General features: G+C 36.2%; 1 protein-coding gene across 1 annotated transcript in view; it reads right to left on the reverse strand.

The window, feature by feature from the left end:
• Positions 1–19,295, reverse strand: part of SCAPER (S-phase cyclin A associated protein in the ER) — a 281,456-nt gene that overhangs the window by 83,000 nt on the left and 179,161 nt on the right. The window contains exons 21-22 of the mRNA XM_009278834.2: positions 11,660–11,796; positions 7,119–7,184 (exon numbers count right to left, since the gene is read on the reverse strand). Coding sequence (XP_009277109.1) covers positions 7,119–7,184; positions 11,660–11,796 — 203 coding nt within the window. The remainder of the gene's footprint in view (positions 1–7,118; positions 7,185–11,659; positions 11,797–19,295) is intronic.

A 19,295-nucleotide genomic window follows, 5' to 3' on the forward strand; every position in this document is an offset into this window, starting at 1 on the left:
TGGGGTGAGAGGCAGAGAAGGCCTTGACCCTGTGTCAGCACTGCTCAGCAGCAACGAAAACATCCCTGTGTTATCAACACTGTTTCCAGCACAAATCCAAAACATAGGCCTGTACTAGCTACTATGAAGAAAATTAACTCTATCCCAGCCAAAACCAGCACAAATGACTTCCTGGCAGTGTCAGAGAAATAAGAATAATTTTAGGACTGTTTCAAAGGACTAGAAACCTATGCAAGATGACCTGTGCTTGGATATAGAATTTATCATTGCTATGAACAGATTTGGAAAGAGAGAACTCTGTACATACTGTACTCCTTGTACACTCTTTGTATGCACTGTAGATTAATAATGCATGGTATCAACATCTGATCCAGCAACTACGTGGAAATACTGTTGAGTCCAAATCCAAACATTTCAAGACAATTATTTAATCTTCCTTCTGTCCTCCAATTTGCATTCCTCCAATGCTTACTATGCTGTACAGGGAATGATAAATAACTGAAAATTTACTGGGCTAAATAAAAGGGAAAGTTAATGTCTTTTTTTCTAAAGTTATTTACATCTCGCTAATTAAGATTTTAGTATTGCCCACAAACAGATAATTCAGAATGCAGAAGAAATATCATAAAGGACACAAGGCACGGATTGGTCTTGGAATGTTACCATAACGTAAACTTTAATAAATAGTATGTTCAGCAAATACAAATACATTATCTGATCTTTTTGCACTGCAAATGGGAAAATGAGGGATATTCATATTAAAGGTTTATATAGCAAATACATAAACACAATTAAAACAAAGTATTGTATGAATTAAGGGTTTCTTTTTAGCATGGGCTAAATATTTTTAGCAGGTTTAATATATTTTATAAGCTAAAGGAAAGAGATCTGTTAATATTTACAGGCCACATTTCATCTCTAGAAAAAAAGCCTTGAAATAGTAACATCAATGTATTTCAGCACTTCCACATTTAAATCCATGATTTCTTGGCTGTACATTGAAGGTATGCAAGGAAGTATTAGTACGACTTGGCAGAGCGCTGGATTCTGTGCAGTTCCTGTACGGAAGGAGCGGTTACTCCTCCCGTACGTTCCTGCCGAGGGCGGCCAGATGCCAGCCAGACACACAGCCCCAATTCTTCCTGATGCAGCCTGTGCCTGGAGAGAACTGAGAAAGTCTGTGGCAGGTTCTGCCCGGCCTGAAACAGGGAGTTATGCTTTAGTACGACTTGGCAGAGCGCTGGATTCTGTGCAGTTCCTGTACGGAAGGAGCGGTTACTCCTCCCGTACGTTCCTGCCGAGGGCGGCCAGATGCCAGCCAGACACACAGCCCCAATTCTTCCTGATGCAGCCTGTGCCTGGAGAGAACTGAGAAAGTCTGTGGCAGGTTCTGCCCGGCCTGAAACAGGGAGTTATGCTGTATCCTCTTAAAGCAACGTACAGCCCCTGCACTATGCTGTACTGCCTGCAGTTTGACCCCCTGCAGTAAAATTAATATACACGGTGGCACATGTGGCATACTCTGATCGCTCCAGGTGCACAATGGAAAACACCATTCTACATCTTGACATAGTCCCAAACACCGCTGGACATGAAACATCTAAATCTGCAGCTTCACACACCTTCTTTAGTTTTTGAAATGGAAGCTGCCTGGAAAATGATGAAAAGTTCCTATAATTTTCTGAATTTATCTGAATACCTGTAAGAACGCCCTAGCAATTCTCTGCAGATGAAATCTACTCTCCACCCAATCATAAAGCAGGTATTTAAGTTTAATTGAATTTTATTTTATTTATACTTCGGCTCTTCTATAGTTCACATAGCTGTTTGGAAACTAAATTTTGCACAAATACTTCCAGCTTCAGAGAGTATCTGATCTTTTCCCAGTAATCAGTATTTTGGTATAATACCTTATAACTGGTCTAAATGGACCCTATCCTACTACACCAAGAAAACCTACAAGGTAAGTTTATCTTGTGAATGCACTGATGCACCATAGGGAAAATAAGGAAGAACTGTATTGTTAAAGGCATTTAGCTTTGGGCCTCTGCAAGAACAAACTTCACACTACATTCCCATCTTTTCTCCAGCAGACTCTTACAGGAAATAATTTTTCATTTCCTACTCTCCTCTTTTTGTGCTGCAGTCCTTTTTCAGAATAATAGTGGTTCCCATTTCCATACTATCTGAAATGTCCCTTTACATAGTTTAAAAAAAAAGGGAAAGTAAAAAGAAAAAGTGAAAAAAACCAATTCCTTCTTGCATGAGGAGAGACTGGCTAAAGTATTAGACTAGGGAGTTAAATTTTTTTGTCCTGCAATCCTGCTAACTCCTTTTAGGCATATGGTAATCTTTCATTACCTTACTTTCCCTGCTTGTATTAAAGGATGACAATTACACTTTGCTACCTGCAGATTGCTTTAACACTGAAATATACGGCCTTTGGATTAGAAGATACTAAGTACATGTAAATAACACTGATTTTGTGAAAACATTTTCCTTCCTTTTAAAAATGTGCTCTGATGGACACCAAAGAATGCTGCGAACAGAAAAAAACATCACCAACGCACCTTTTGACAGGCTAACTTAACGGACTGGACTCTAAATAATTTCATTCAGATCAGTTCTCAGAGAATACGAATTAATATCAAATTAATATACGAATTAATATACAAATCCATCAAGAGTCCACCAGCATTTATCAAATGACCTAAGTGCCACCAGTGACCAACCAGTTAATGCACAGCGGAGAGAGGCCAGGGAGCAACAGACTGGCTGCCCCCAGGTGAGAACGTACATACTCCTTTTCCTTGAAAGTCCCTCTCGCCACATGAAATAGTTCAGAGAGCAAAATACCTACCAAACAAGGCAGTATTTGGAATTATTCCCCCCTTGCACATTACGGGACACAATTTTTTTAATAGATACTAAAAAGAAAAAAATCTGTAACAGACATCTTCTTAAAAAGAACTACTTAAAACCTTTCACAATCCCACTCACGAATCAGATTCAGTACTCTGAAACTGAAAAAGGTATACATACCATGTCTACCAAAGCAGGATCAACCCTGTCTGCTTACTGATATTAGTGTATTACCAATGTAAAGCTTAGAAAGCACTTGGATCAGTGCTTCCTTAGTGCAAAAGGTTTTATAAATCTGCAAACCTAACAAGAACTACTGAAACAATCCATCAGCTGCAGCAGGAAATCAGTGGTCTCATAATATTAAGGTGGCTTAATCTTAAAGGTGATCTAAAAAGGCTTTTTACCTGCCGAAGACTAATTCTGGGTTCTGTCTTTCTTCTGTAACAACTGACAACGTGACTAAGAACTAAAATCAGATAAGAAATTGCATTCCATAAATGGTTTTAGTTGTTTGCAAAGACACAATCAATTTGGGAGGAGAGGAGGGAGTAAACAAATGTGGTGTAAGCAAGGAAGCATAAGTTATATTTAATGATTTCATTCTAAAACACATTCGCTTCTGTTAAGCAAATAAATAAATCTACCAATTGTGTCCCATTTTAAATGGAATTTTAAAAAAACTTTTTCATTTTTAAATTCCACAGCCCACTAAGTTAAAAAGTATTTTCTGTTCATTAGTATACTTCCCCTCCAATCTGAATACCTCAAACCTTCCTCAGGAACAAACAAAAAGTATTGGCTTTTGTTTTGACACAAAGAACACATTTAGCACTCTCACTTTTTACCCACTTCATTCTGTGACGTGACTTTTCTCAGTAACTTCGCAGATCTCCTGAGAGCATGTGTCAGATAGCTGTTAAGACTCCTAGTATTGGCAAGAGTTTGCGCTCTCTCAGCCAGGTACAGTAGCAGTTAATATTAGCTCATAGCACAGTACACTGTGTTCCCGATAAAAAGGCAATAGTCTAACTATTTTCATAGCTTCCTAATGTCATAATGTTTCAGTGGAGATCTACTACTGTTTGTTTCTTTCAGCTGATTCTTCTTCCTACTGTTCTTGGTTAAATGGGATCCTGTACTTAGTTCTGTTAAAAAGGTGTTTTCCTATTAATTTTTTCTGTATTAAGTATATGTTTTTCCATGTAAACAGATATGGTCTGGGTTAAAACTCTTGCCTCATGAAATTTCTTGTCTTCTCGTCCTTTCCTTTAAAGAGAGAGAGAAAACTACCCTTCCCTATCCTTCTTCAATTTTTTTTATGTATTGTGTAAACAAATTTTAATAGAAATAAACTGGGCTTCTGGTTGACTCAGTCCTCTATTTCTTCTTAAAAAGTCGGTTCATACTAGCGCTCCCATCACTACCCCCTCGATATCAAAGAAGCCTGCAAACATTTGAGCCCAGATGGTAGGTAAAAAGTTGTGTAATTTTGGAAAACAATAACTATATCTGAAACTATGTTCTAAAAATCTAGATGTAAGCATCAGCTAGATCACTAGATTTCTACATGAAGACTGCAGAAGAAATCTCCCAGAAGATCTGTGATGACAAGTGAGCTACACAGTGGCCATCACGCTAGTTCACATCTAAAAGGGTACAGCCCTAACAGAGGCAATAAAGGAGGAAAATAAGAAAGCAGATGGAACAGAAGATTCTGCCTGAAGCACGCTAGCATTTCATTAAGTAAAGAGAAATTAAAATGGTAAATTCAGGATTAGTCAAGAGATTACCAAAAAAATCTGAGTTTCTGCTGCACTGCAATTGAGACACAACTGACCAAATTACATCACTGATAGTTAGAAGTCAGAAAGAAACTGAAGTGGAAGCACTACAGCTTCTCAGTATTTTCAGAGTCACTCAAAGGCCCCACATTTCTACTTTCTGACAACTAGACCCTAATTTTTTATTTTCTGGTAGCAAAGAAAAGCAAAACACAGAAGCTACAAATCTAAAAGTCTTAATCTGCCATGAAACTAATCTTGAAAATTGAAGTGCTGATTACTAAGAAACGAAGCCAACAACAGAACCTTCTTCCCCAATGTGTTTATGCAGGTGTGCCATCTGGTGGAGATGTTTCATTTTCTTATGTCAAACCTCAGTGATGGATTTTTATGATTTTAAAATACATACTGAGATTCAGCAGCAGGTTTTCAAACTACTGAAAAGACTACATGAAAGATAAGGCATACAGGCTAGTTGTATATCCAACCAAGGAAGCCTAACAGCAAGGATCTGAACATCTTAACCAACAGTAACTGATAAAAAAAATGCTACCTTCAAGTATAGCAGCAATTTAGGAGTGATAGAAGCAACCACAAAACATACAGGATCTGGTACAGGTTACTACCTCAGTCTGAAGACAAATATCCCCAGCCTGGAAAGTAGTCGTAATTTTAGGATGAAGGTATTTGAATCCAGCTGTTGAGACACCACAGCCTCTTGACTGACCTGCCACAGACTTTGTGAGCACAACTGTAAGAAAGGCATGCCATCTGCCCGCTACCCTGTTTAACAACAAACTGTAAATGGATGTCTCAGGAACATTAAGAACAGGACAAGCATGCACAATCCCCTTCACTAATCCGTTTCTTGTCACCATTTTCAGCTTAGGAATCTCTTGGGTTGGATGTAGTTTCCTAGAACTGCAGGTAAACTTTTAGCATCTGCATGATTTCCATACATCTAATTACACACTGCATTAAGAATCACTGTCTTTGGTTTCTTTTGAACCTGGCTCCATCTTCATTCTGTGCTCCCTCATTCTGATACCAGGAAGGACAGCAAACAATCAACACCCATCTTTTCCATGCCATTTATGACCTCACAGATCTCTCTAACATATCCCCATTAAAACCTTTTCCCATTATCACACTTTTCTCCAGAATGAGAAGTGCTAGTTTACTTAATCTCTAATACAGAAGTTATACCAGAAATTATTACTGATTTCCTTTCCTGCTCTCTCTGAACCTTTAACAATTCTAGCATATCTGTTCTGAGATGAAGAACCAGAACTGCACATAGTATTCAAAAGATGTAGATGACCCAGGCATTTGTACATAATGACGTTCTTTGTTCTGTTTTTGTGCCTTTCTAAATAATTTTAACAAAGGACTGCCTTTAACTGCTAAGACTACTGAGCTGACATCGTCTTGGAACTACCTATCACTTCTGTAAGTTCAAAGCCCACACTTTGTATGTGAAGATATAATTGAGTTCTGCCTTCCCCCTCCATTGTGTAGCACTTAATATACACTGGATTTCACCTGCCATTTTACTGCCGAGTCACTCACTCTCTTCAAAATTATCATTCAGTATCAGCTCTTGTCCCTACTATCCTGAATGTTTTTGCATTATCATCAAACTGTGTCACCTCACTGCTTGCCCTTTTTTTCTAAGTCACTTGTGAATATGTTGAACATCACAGGACTGCAGAACTCTATCGGTAACCTCCCTATTCTGCAAGGATTGATCATATATATACTCCACTTCTTTTCAGTTTTTTAACTGATTTCCACTTACGCTACAGCTATATAGTTTCTTTTAAAATCTTTAGTGATAGACCTTATCAAAAGCTTTTTGGAAATCCAAATGTTCTGCATCTTTTGCCAACCACTTTCAATGGAATCAGAAAGCAAAAGCTGAGCAATTTTCAGTTTCTAACTAAGGAGGAGGATAGGAGTGATAATAGGTCTCGTTTTAATCTTACCATCCAACTGTTTTCATCTGTGTCTCATCCTAGACAATAAAAAGGTCTAGTCTTTAAAAAGCTCAATGCCAGCTTAAGACATCTGTGCATTAAAATATCTGTGCTTTCACCATATGAACCTTTGTTTCTGACCAAATGGAGGCCAAACATAAGATTTTCAGTCCCAGAATTCCAGTGCTGAATTTTCACCATCAGTCTTGAAGTACAAAGCTGGAACCTTCTTGCTTCCAGGTAAGAAAAGGATGAGCATATGTTCTCTTTACTATTGCATCTTACATGGTTTAAGATATACAGTGCTTTCAGAAAAAATTGCATTTAAAAGGTCTGACCTTTGGTATTAGAAACCAATCTGTAATTCAAGATGGCAATATCCCCATATTGAATGGGAACCTGATCACACTTGCTCTACTGGAAATTTCAGAAGCAATTCTGCTACAGACGGGGGGAAAAAAGTGTATGTCTAAAATATATAAAGTTAAATGCTTACTTGGCTTTAAATGGGGAATCAGAGACAGCATTTTTTGCTTCCATCAAACTCTCATATTCCTTTGCCCTGGAGAAGAAAATATTAATTATTATTGACCATTGTCTAAAGCGTACAGCATGTATTACCAGCGACATAATTCTAACCTTTGGGTTTTTTCTATTTCATAGTAATGCACGGCATTTCTGTCAATTCTGCCCTGTCATAATCCATACTAATGCTTAACTATTGGCCATTAACAATTTGTGATTAATATGACTACTTTAGAGTAACATCCGTACACAAGTGGTGTATTTAAGTGACTTTCCAAATGTACAGCATGTATTACCAGCGACATAATTCTAACCTTTGGGTTTTTTCTATTTCATAGTAATGCACGGCATTTCTGTCAATTCTGCCCTGTCATAATCCATACTAATGCTTAACTATTGGCCATTAACAATTTGTGATTAATATGACTACTTTAGAGTAACATCCGTACACAAGTGGTGTATTTAAGTGACTTTCCAAATGGTAGAAAATGGTACAAGTGATATATACAACAACTGCAGTAACCTACTGCTTATTATAAAATTATCACATTCATCTGATGAAAATATTAGTAATTTAGACACATAGTGCAGATCAGAAGATCACTACATCACAAAGATTATAATTAACATATAAATAATTTGTTATATTTACAGGTACAGGAGTATTTTTTATGTAAATGACTGTATTGTAACATAATGAACCCTGTTAGGCATACAGCATAGAAGTAAATACCTCCACAAATGACTGTTTTACTGCTGGAAATAGAAACACAAACCTCTTTAGTCCCTTAAAAGTATTGTTTACGCTGGCCACATGCCAAAAAAGTATGGCGGGAGACAAGCCTTTTTTTTTTTTCCACTGCTTGTTTTGACTCCAGCCAGCCTGTGCCAACCAGTGAAAGTCATCACCAGCTCATCAACCAAAACAGGACGCACAGCAGTAATTCTGTAACCTTTTATAACACATACACACACAAAGTAAAACTAATCCAGACACTAGAGCGATGCAGAAAAACTCAATTCTCAGAGACAGGGCCCTGCGATGAAGAAACATCCAGCAGGCAGCATTTAGCTATTAAAAACATTTGATCCATTAAAATTGCTCTTTCAATTTTTATTCTGAAATGAAGACTTCACAGATGCAACACGGATCTCTAGGGACTTCAGGGAGATCAAGCCTCTTGAGGTTGTGTTCTCAGATGAACAGGGGACAACATCATTCATGGCTTGGAAAATTCTTCAAAAAAACTGCACACACCCCCAAAGGAAATTTAACTGGCATGCTGGACTAAATCTGTGATTAGGTATGTGATCTGTCTGTCTCTACCAAGAGCACCCGTAACAAGCCCCAGAGGAAAGTGCCAAAAGCCCCTCAGGACAGAAGTGTGTGTGTGTGTGGGGGGGGGGACACGACGGGAACCTGCCCCGGGGCAACTTCCACCCATAAAAATGGTGTTTCCTATTAATTTTCAAGGTATTCTGAATATTAACTGCTGTCACAGTTGACATTCTTGCCAACTTTACAAACGTCCAATTGTTTTTTTCAAATTTAAGATTTTGACAATGGCTTCCAATGGGAAAAGTGTTTCATTGCTGCACTGCAAAAAAAAAAAGATTTAGTAAAGATTTAATTCCTATTATTTCTCTCAGATACATATAACATATACTGCATGTTTCTTTATATTTTGTGTTCACCCAAGTGGATCAAGTTTTCTAAAGCTACTCAAATTTTCCCTCGGCTTGCTTAACCTATACAACTTATGCTACATGCAAATATTGTTACATTACCACTAGCTCAGATTTGTGGATCATTAATAAAGCTATTAATCACAACTGAATTTAGTATTAAACATGAAGGTGAGATTACTTTATTAACCTTTTGCCTTCTTTCCTGCCTCTTAGCCAGAAACAACACATTTCAGCTTTCAGTTTTGTACAGACAAGTCAGTCAAACATGAGTAATCACTTAAAATATCTGTTACTAAATGAACACAACTGGAGTGCTTTAAACCCATTGCAAAGCATATCTCAACCGTATGTACTTCCTAGCTGGTAACTACACCTCTACTGCTTGAGGTTAGCTTTCATCAAGCCTCCTTTTGCCATGCAGGTACCAAAGTATTTTTCTGATAGCAGCTCATACATGTTAACCTGAGATAATTTACTTCGCTATATATCAGTTGTTACTATAGCACCAGTTTAATGGCTTAGGGTTATAAATATTATTAATAAGACTAACAAAACTTCTCAACATATCTAATAACCCATTGATCACAATTTGTCCCCTCATTCACCTTTGCCCTTCATTGCTTTGATATTGTAATAGTGATTTAAGATCTAGAAACTCAGGAGAGCAACAGGAACCTATTTGAATGCAGTTACTTATTTTTTTCAAGTTTAAAATATCACAGCTTCCTAGAAACTGAAATGAATGTATAATTTCAAGTCTTGAGATATAAGGGGGTTTGTTATAACTATTTCTTTTTCTAGAGATGAGGAATAGTTGCAAATATGTACTAAAACGTGGTTTGTAGGTAATCTGCTGTTAACATCTGTGAAACTATGTGAATTATCGACATCAATGCTCTTCACCTTCAAACCATCCTCAATAAATCAATTATTAAGTACTTGAACTATATATTCCACCTAAGTTTTGAGCTGATTTTGAGCGGTAAACCCCCAGCCATCCGGTGGTAGCCCTGTCCAGATTGCTGGGCAGAAACATAGTAGACATTACCTAAGTTATTTAATTTAGTATTTCATATTGTAATTCTGATGTTATTGCTTTAGCCACATAACTTAAGATAATCCTCTTTCATTTTCTGAACATGGAAAACCTCCCCACCTCACCAGTAATTAGCTTACATGCAGGAACATCCAGGCAGTATTTGTCTTTACTATGCCTATTACTATTACTCAAGTGTCAATTATAGTAACTGTAGAAGACTGGCAAGACTTGCATGGCCAAAATCAATTTCCCAAATGGATTTTTTTTTTCGCCTCATCAATATTTTGTTTGAAATTCCATGGAACAACCTTTGCTTCATATTGGTACTGGACATTTTTATTAATAAGTCTTTTGTGTTAACATTAGAAAACTCATGGTGAAATCTTCAATTTAACTCTCGGTTATCTTCAAGGACAGTAATCCCATTGAAAAGTTTAGTCACCCTTTAAAACTAAAAACAAGCTTAATGGACATGAATTTCATGTCTCGCCAATACAACTCCCTTTTAGATTTTGAAACTTTCACTGTATTTTTCAATAGTATATCACCTTTGTAAAATTATGCCCCTTTATTACTGTTTTAATTATAATTTTTGATGATGAATATGCTGACTCACCCAGCAGTCTGACACATAAGAATTCAAAATGTCTGAAAAAGTTTTTCAACTATCAGTGCCAGTAACAAATTGCTATTTGAATTTGTATTCCCAGGTCTGACAAATCTTTGACTAAATTCAACAGAAGCAGCTCTTGAGAAAGAATTAAAATTGGACACAATAACTGCATTAAATCAACAGGTAATATGAATAACGCTGCATCTTGAGCAATCAGAAACCTGGAAGAACATGTTATCCAGTTCCAACAGTCTCTTCTAATGTGGTATTTGGACAGTGGATTTGCTCACCCAAAGAGGAAAACAATCAGAAACAGTAATACATTGTAAAAGTATTGTGGTTTTGAAGACTAATGTGCCATTATTAGCACTATTATGAGTTAATAAAACATCTCATTTTTACTGTAGCTCTAAAAATCCATTCGGGTGTTTTTCTCTTATCTGTAACCCTTCTTGCTTAAAAACAAGGCAGAGGAAATACGTAACAATGATTCTTACCTTCTGAGAAGTATTTTTAGAGATAAATGCAAAAATCTGTTATAATATTCAGTTAAGTATTAACCTCAGCTGGGGACGATTCAGCTATAAAGACTGACACTGCCAGTTCATGATATAATGATCTCCTGCATATCATACTGATTTGCAGATGTCACTTTTTAGACTAATAACAAACTGCAGGTCTGACAACTCACTTTCCATTTTAAGGTATTTTTAACTTTCTTTTTGTTGTGACAGGCAACAAGAAAATGATTAAATTTAGTCATGGGATTTGACACTACAGCAGGCTGACTTCTATTTGTTGATTGCTATTGATTTTCTTTGATACTTCATTTAAAAATCAATAGCTAGAAAGAAAAATAGGCATGGTTTACACAAATTTAAACATGCTATTGTATGCTAGAAGAGGCTACAGTTTTGGCAGGGCACTAGCATCCAATTATGAGAAAAGCTCTTAACAGGTGAAACCAAGGGCTCCAGATCGATATTCAGTTTTCTTTCTCAATCAGAGAAAGTGGCCATAAATTAGGCTCATCAGTGTTATTTTCATGACACTCCCAAAGCAAATAATTTTAAATTTTTTTTCAGCCTTCCACTGTACTCATACTAAAGGACAAAAGGTAAAGTTTAGAACAAAGCTTAAAGAAAAAAAATTAAAAATAAATTTTTACTACCTGGAGTTCATCCGTGCCTTTAGCTTTTTGGCTTTCTTTTTAGTTTTTTGTTTCTCCTCTCCATCTTTTAATGGTTCCACAGGAACAGAACTCTCAATCACAATATCCACAATGTACTTTTTTAATGACAGGTGCTCCTGCAGGAAATATGGAAATAATACTTAATCTTACAGTATGTGATGGAGATCAGAGATTATCTTCCCAGGAAGCAGCAGTGGTAAATATTTAACAAAACGTTAAGAAACTGAAGAAAAAATTTAAAATAAATTTTGGAAGAGATTATTTCATACTGGAGAGAATACATCACGGGTATTACAAAGAGAAAAGGAAGAATAATTACTGAGAGAAGCAAAGGAGAATAAATATTGTCCCACTTTTTCAAGAAACTGTTACCTAACAGCTATGAACTCCAAGTTGACATCCTCTCTCTTCTCCAAGCTGCCTTTTACAGCCACGTGAAACCAATGCCCTGCCCTACCAACGTAACTCATTATATTAAATGAACTAATTCTGGTTTACGATTTTAACTCTCCTTGAAAACCTAAACTTGTCTTTTGTTAAAAAACATTGATACTATTCACTACTTACAACATTAACATTTATTGATGGGAATATTACTTTTCCTCTCACATTAACAAATTTGCATTTAAATAAAGTATTGGTAAAATTTCAGTTGCCCACAGAAGAAATGCTTTAATTACGAAATAGTACAGTTTTGACATAATGGCATGCAAGAAAAGGGAATGTGATTACACCATGTGATTTTAAATAAAAGCTTTGTTTCAAGATTTTAAAAAATGTTACAAAAAATTTTCTATTTCCTCAGAGGTACTTTCAGTGGAAGTATAGACTACCCCAATGCAGTTCAACGTCTACATTTAAAATAAATATTTATAATTTAGAGATGAATAACCAACAAAGCTATTCCCCTAAAGCTGTTCTCAATTTTGACTGACCTATGCTATCCATGAATGGACATGTAGGTGCTTGTAACAATTCCGATGACCAGCGGACTATCCAGAAACTACACATGCAAAGAAAACACCCCAAAAAATCAAAACAAAAAAAAAACCCTAAAAAAACGCACAGCTGCTAAACTGTTGACTGCCTTATTCTTCCTCAGTTCTCTCGTTAGAAATTTACTCAAAGTACTCTATGCAGCGTTAGATTTCAGCAACCAAGAAGGATTTCTACTCTTGCGTGCCCCTTCTGAACTTACTTTTCCATTTAAATGTGCATTACTGAATTTAACCTCTTCTGAACTATCAATGTACTTCAGACCCTTGTCAGCGCAAGAAGCTTACACAAATTTAATCAACACAATTTTAAAAGTGACCCACTTAAACCACTACAATGTCCTCAGTCTACTTTGGTTGAAAAATATGTGTAACCTCATGTTCTGCACGATACTGCAACGTCCTTCTATGACAGTAAAAGACTAACAGACACATTCACACTACTGAAAACTCTCGTACAAATACCTCATTCGCAACAAGTGAACACCGTATCTCCATATTGCACTGTGGCTGCTCGTACTACTGGGCTACAAAAGCCAAATGTATCAGGTTTATTTTTACAAATAACAATAAACAACTAGTTTAACGCCAGTTATTAGAATGTATTTACCACATTTTTAATATACTGAGGCTTATTTTAGATTTGTTTTCTTATAGAATACTGAACACATTATGAAGTATAGGTCACCATTGCTTATTAGGATAATTTATCCTTGAAAATGATTAGTGCCACAATCAGATGTGGTTATTCCTTCCTTTTTGGTAAGTATCCTTCAAATTAAAAGTAAAAGGTGAAGTTTAAAAAAATTTATAGACAATATTTTCCAGAAAACAACCTATATTTTCTTTCACTGATTCAGGAAAACATTATGCCTGTTGAAAACAAAATAAATCTCTGTGAGATTTCCTGGAAAAAGACCATTTAGTTTTTGTAAAGCATTGCAGCATGATATAACCTAGCCATATATATATTTGATCAAAATAGTAATTGAAATTTCTATTTTAAAGCATATGAATGCAAAATGAATGCTGAATTAATATTAGACATAAGAAATCAAGCATAATAATCTAAGCAAATTCTAAAAGTACCCTTGACTTTAACTTGGCTACACCGCCTACCCTGTATAACTCCCAGTACACCTGAACATTTTTTCCCCCGATGTATTGTCCAAGTTGTTCCAACCATGGATATTGCCATATCCATATGTAACAGTAATTCTAACAGCTTTTGTAAGCATTTTTCTCCCCCCTTAATATTATCCATTTAATTTTAGCAAGAAGTGCTTAAAGGAAAGCTTTCTTAAGGTATCTCAAAAGGCTGCCCCCCTCTGAGCATGATTCAGTAGTATGAGACTAGCAAAATACCCCCATTTTTGATGAGTTTGTTCTTAACCGATCTGTAGTAGCCCAGAACATAAACCATCCCAGTGCTGGTTAATGAAACCCCAGTTCATTTTTGTCTTCTCAGAGAGATGTATCCCGGAACACCTACTTAAAAATAGCTTTTCCCTTAACCTTTCTTTTAAAAAACAACCACCTGGTCATAAGGCTCAAACTTCACAGGAAACTGATGGTTTCGAGTTTTTCAATGGTAAGAGAAGAAAGGATTTCCTCAGAACAGACTATGACACTATTCCTGCTTTGCTACCACACTTCAGGGTACTTAACCGGTGACTTTTTGTGGATGCTCAGTTATTAAAAAAAAATATTAATTATTTCAGTGGGATTTGATATGTACATCCCTGCTTTCCAAATTGAACTAGTGCACCTTAGCATTATAACTTACCATTAGATTACCTCATGTCTTGTGAGTGAGATGAAGCACCGACAATATACAAAACTAACAAGGACTATTACTATAGTTCTAAATCTTTGTTCAACAGTGAAACTCTTTTTTTGTTTCATCAGATCTTCAAACTATTTACTATATCCTTCAAAGCGAGAGCAGAGCAAAATGAAGTTAACACTGCGCTTTGAAATGGACACCACCTTACAAAAGGGGCAGAACATCTCCATCCAGGTGCAGTCAGCCTGCCGTCCTCCTGCTGCACGACGGCAACTGCAAACATGGTATCAGGCTTCTGCTAGGCAGAAATGAGTGAGACAAAGCCTTGTATCCCCTTAGCAGACACTCATCTCTTTTTCCTAATCTCATCTGTGGCTTAGCAGATGACTCGAAGAGAACTACAGGGTTCAACAAGCACATTCATTTATCAGCCTGTGAGGGCCAAAAGAGGTCTTGCTGTCAATAGCACACAGGATGGTTACAAACCATTTTGTTCACGTAAACTCAAGCACCTTCGTGAACGATGTTTGTTTCTCAGAGTTCTCAGCTTTCACGTGTGAACTCAAGCACCTTCGTGAACGATGTTTCTCAGAGTTCTCAGCTTTCACGTGTGGCAGTTGGGATTAATATCAGACTTCATACATACAGCTCATTAAAGTAAGACTAGAATAATAATACCTTGTGTCACAAAAAGTCACTTTTTGAAGGTACAGATCAAAGCGCAGGATTATCACAGTAGGCAGATCTACACCATTCAGGTGTGAAACAAGTATAACTAATAGCTTGGTATTGAACGACAACTGACATCTGAAGATAGCTGTTGCTATATTTTGCTTCAGAGCCGTGTAAAAATATTTTTTCCCGTATTTTATTAAGCTCCTACTAGTTACCTGAAAAAATAAAGGTCTTCAAATCCACTGAGTCACATTAAAGTACAACATGTCCACTCCTTTAAATAATTAAATTCATGATTAATTTTACTTGCACAACCATTGGTTGGGCAGGTTAACATACCAAAAAAGTAATTGCTGTAAGTGTATGAAAGTGAGCAAAGCCAGTGCAGTGTTTAGAAAGTAAACTTGTTTCATCTTCTGAATGCTTATTATATTCAAGCAATAATGAAATTATTAAATTTCAGGTTTTTTAATTTCTAATAAAGGTAATGCAAAATAACTGGGTAATCTATTCAAGTCTTCCTGAAAGCCTTTTACTTTTTTAATTATTATTTTTATATAAGTAAATGCTAAATGCAGTGAGAATTACTAAGACTAATTTACCCTCTCCATAGAGGCATTCTGGTGTTTGTTTTTACGACAATGGGCAGGGGCATTACTGGCCTGATTCTGTGCTATGTTGAGCACATTCTGACTGGTAATCACTCCAAACCCTCAGATATTAGTAAATCATCAGATCTTTGGAGACTTTAGGCTATTATAAATGCAAAGCATTACTAAGTAAAGGTTCTTTTCTAATGAAAGCTTCTGTTATTAAGATCTGTATTCACATCTACTAAAAATGTTCATTGCAGTTTCAGTTTCTATACTAGTGATCGCAATTTTAGCTGCGCAATTTCTCAAAAGCTTTGTTTTAAAGACTTGTGTATGACAAAAGATTTACATAGGACAAAACCAGCAAAATTACTAACACAATACTTTTTATCTCAGGATTAAAATAGCACCAGCTGTGATGGTCTTTACGTATCAGATTTCTGCCATCATTTTTCACACTTGATAACTCAACCTTTAAGTTGCACAGCTGAGATCAAGCATGTCACAAAATAAGGTATCAACTTTCATGAAGATGGCAGAATCTGTCCCACAAAGAGCAGTTAGTCTGTACTACACTGTGATGTACAGCTGCAAAATATGGAAACAAGAATTGAATGCTGATATATTTCTTCATGATCATCTGTATATATTCCTCTGTGTATTCTCGGATGGTGATGGCTCAGTGATGCATTAGAGTAGAAACATTCCTGCTATTTCTCTCCAGTATTATTTACACGCATTCACCAAAACTAAAGGTTGTTTTTAACAATCACAAGGTATACTGTACCTGTTTCTCAGAAGGAGACTGTCTTTTGCTGAAAAACCTTATGAAACCTAAAAGTAACCTGGTAAATATATGCAATTTGATATTTAATGGCATTCTGTATAGACACATCTTGCCATTTGAGATCTTTAAAAATCAAGCCATCCAGACCTCTAATAATTTTTATATAACACTGAAGACATTCTTAGAACAACCAAAATAAATTTCCTGTACAAGGTTCAGTACTTCATTTACAAACAAGGTGATGCAAACTGACATTAAATGCACATGTAAAACTGCAGCCACAACAAAGCAGACAAAATCGAAATTAGATTATCCACAAAAAAATGTCTTTGCTTTTCCTCTCTTCTCCCTCCATCCTCAACTGTCCTGACTTTTAGGTACTGAGAATCCTGAAGCTTTCCAAATGCAACAGATGGGCCTCATCTATTGCCAAAACCATTATAGCTAAAACTAATAAGGTCACCCATGAAGTCACATTCTTGCTGGTTATTCCCTAGTACCATTCAACTGCCTGAAACAGAAAAACTACCCAGTTTATTTTGTATCTTCAAGTTGGTAATTTTAGTTACTAAGCACTAAACACAAAGTTTTTCTCTATACACTGAATTACACCCCTTTTTCTTATATGACAACAAGAATTACAGCATTACTACCAATATTCTCTGAAATAAAGTAAATTTTTCAGACTCCAGAACAAACATAATTCCAAATTGTTTCCATTAAAAGCATAGCAAATACTACAAAATGCTGAAATGTTATACAGTTGAGTACGGTCCACTTCAGTTTGGATAAGGAAAATCATACCATAAACTGGATTCCGAACCTCGGTAATCTATATAAAATACAACAGCTGGAGAATAGAGTTCCTAACTGACACCCTCTTCACACAATACCCATGCACAAGACCAATGCTCTTGGTCTAGCTCTCCCCATTTAATGTCCTGATTACAGCAACAACATCCATGTATCGGTTCTTGACAGATGAAATGCTGGATACGTAAGTATTTATCAAACCAGAACACAACTGCGAAATTATTTTCCTACCCGATCCCTTTGACTATGACACTTTTGGCTCTCTGTATTACATATAAGCTACTATTCATTTCACGACTCAGCAAATATTTATAGTAACATTATTAAATTGTGATGTAAAACACACCAAACAGAATTCTTCCTAACAAAATTTCCTCATTCTAAAATTAGGAGTGAGCATGACAGAAATACTTATTTCCCTTTCCTTTCTTTTTAAGTAAGCGTTGCCTTTTTATGAATTCTGCCTGGGGCGAGATTGCATAGGTAGGACAATATTGCAGTAGAGCATCTGTATTTGCTCAAGCTGAGAAGAAAATCACAGCCTGGCGTTTGTTCCTGTAGGGCAGTCATAACTTAAAGATCCTCTGTTCTCCTGTGCGCACGTTGCTTCTTGCTGGCTCTCACGAAGCACAATATTCCTCCTAATACATAGCGGTAATAGCCAGGGAAGGAAGGCTCTGAAAATCCTCCAGTCTGAAGCCAGTCAGTCGCTGGCAGGAGCGGCCAGGATCATCACCTAGTATATCAAGTATTTTCTGCCGCTTTCTATAAGGTCTGGAGGGCCCTGTGCTACCACAAAGCAGCACTGGAGTGAAATCCCACTGTCTAGCAACAGGCATGTAAAGGCCTGGCCTTTCCAACGTACAGTCTGTTTTATACAGAGTGTGACACAGTGCTTGATTAGCTATGTTACCATTATGTATAAACTAACCAATTCATGTAAGTGGAAACCCTTCCGGCTATTAGACCTTCACCCAAAAAACTGAGCCAAAAACTGACCTTCTTGGAATCTGAAAAATTTATAAGTTTTTTTCCTCTATTATTTTTCATTTTCATTCCCTTCTGTATTTCTAGCTTCTGGCCAGAACTGAAACAGAAGTGCCAGAATACCGTAAAGACTGTTTATTCTTGTTATTTTTATATTCTTTCCAACCTTGAATCCCCAAGTTTGGAAAGAAAAGGCATTCTTAGAAGTTTTCTAACCCAATTTTGCAGACCAAGGCAAATTGACAAATATCTGACTCTAGCTATGTATCTAAAATCGATCTTCAGAACTTCCAAACACTTGTTTTTACTTGCCCTCCCACATCAGCATTAAAATAAACATGAGAAAGATTATAAAGAAATACTTTTAGTAGCATATATCACATAATAATTGCTGTCATTCATTTACCATTTTCACCAAAAAAATAGCAAACTGAGTATTTTGTATAAACATAAGGTACATAAGTAATATATTCTAGCAAATCAATAGGTAACTATTCTGAAGCCTACATATATCTTTTGGATTAACATCTTTACCTGTTTCAAAATAAACAATATCCTGTAACTGTAGCAAATAATTAAAAAATGTTTTCGATATTTATTACCAATGTCAGGAATAATGGTTTCTTACTTGTATATAATCACTTGAGGGATGTACTTGCCAGATTTTGTAGAGGTTTTTAAGGTTCAATTCTAAATCATGTTTTCACAGGAATATTTGTTCATGATTTTATTACATGTTTCAACAAAACTCCTCAGTATTTTATTTTTTTCCTCATAGCCTAGGACAATATTTAATACAGAAAACAGATGCTGAAGCAGACTGAGTTATATCAAATGCAAAATTAAATTTTCAACATTATAACCAATGGCAGCTTGAAAAACAAATGGTCATTAACGCTTAATCATAAAGAGACCAAATGTTTGTGATCAAATACTGTTATAATACCACAAGTGATGATCCACTCCAAAATATGGAGAA

Source organism: Aptenodytes forsteri, unplaced genomic scaffold (assembly GCF_000699145.1).
Source record: "Aptenodytes forsteri isolate BGI_AS27 unplaced genomic scaffold, ASM69914v1 Scaffold258, whole genome shotgun sequence".
Taxonomy (NCBI): domain Eukaryota; kingdom Metazoa; phylum Chordata; class Aves; order Sphenisciformes; family Spheniscidae; genus Aptenodytes; species Aptenodytes forsteri.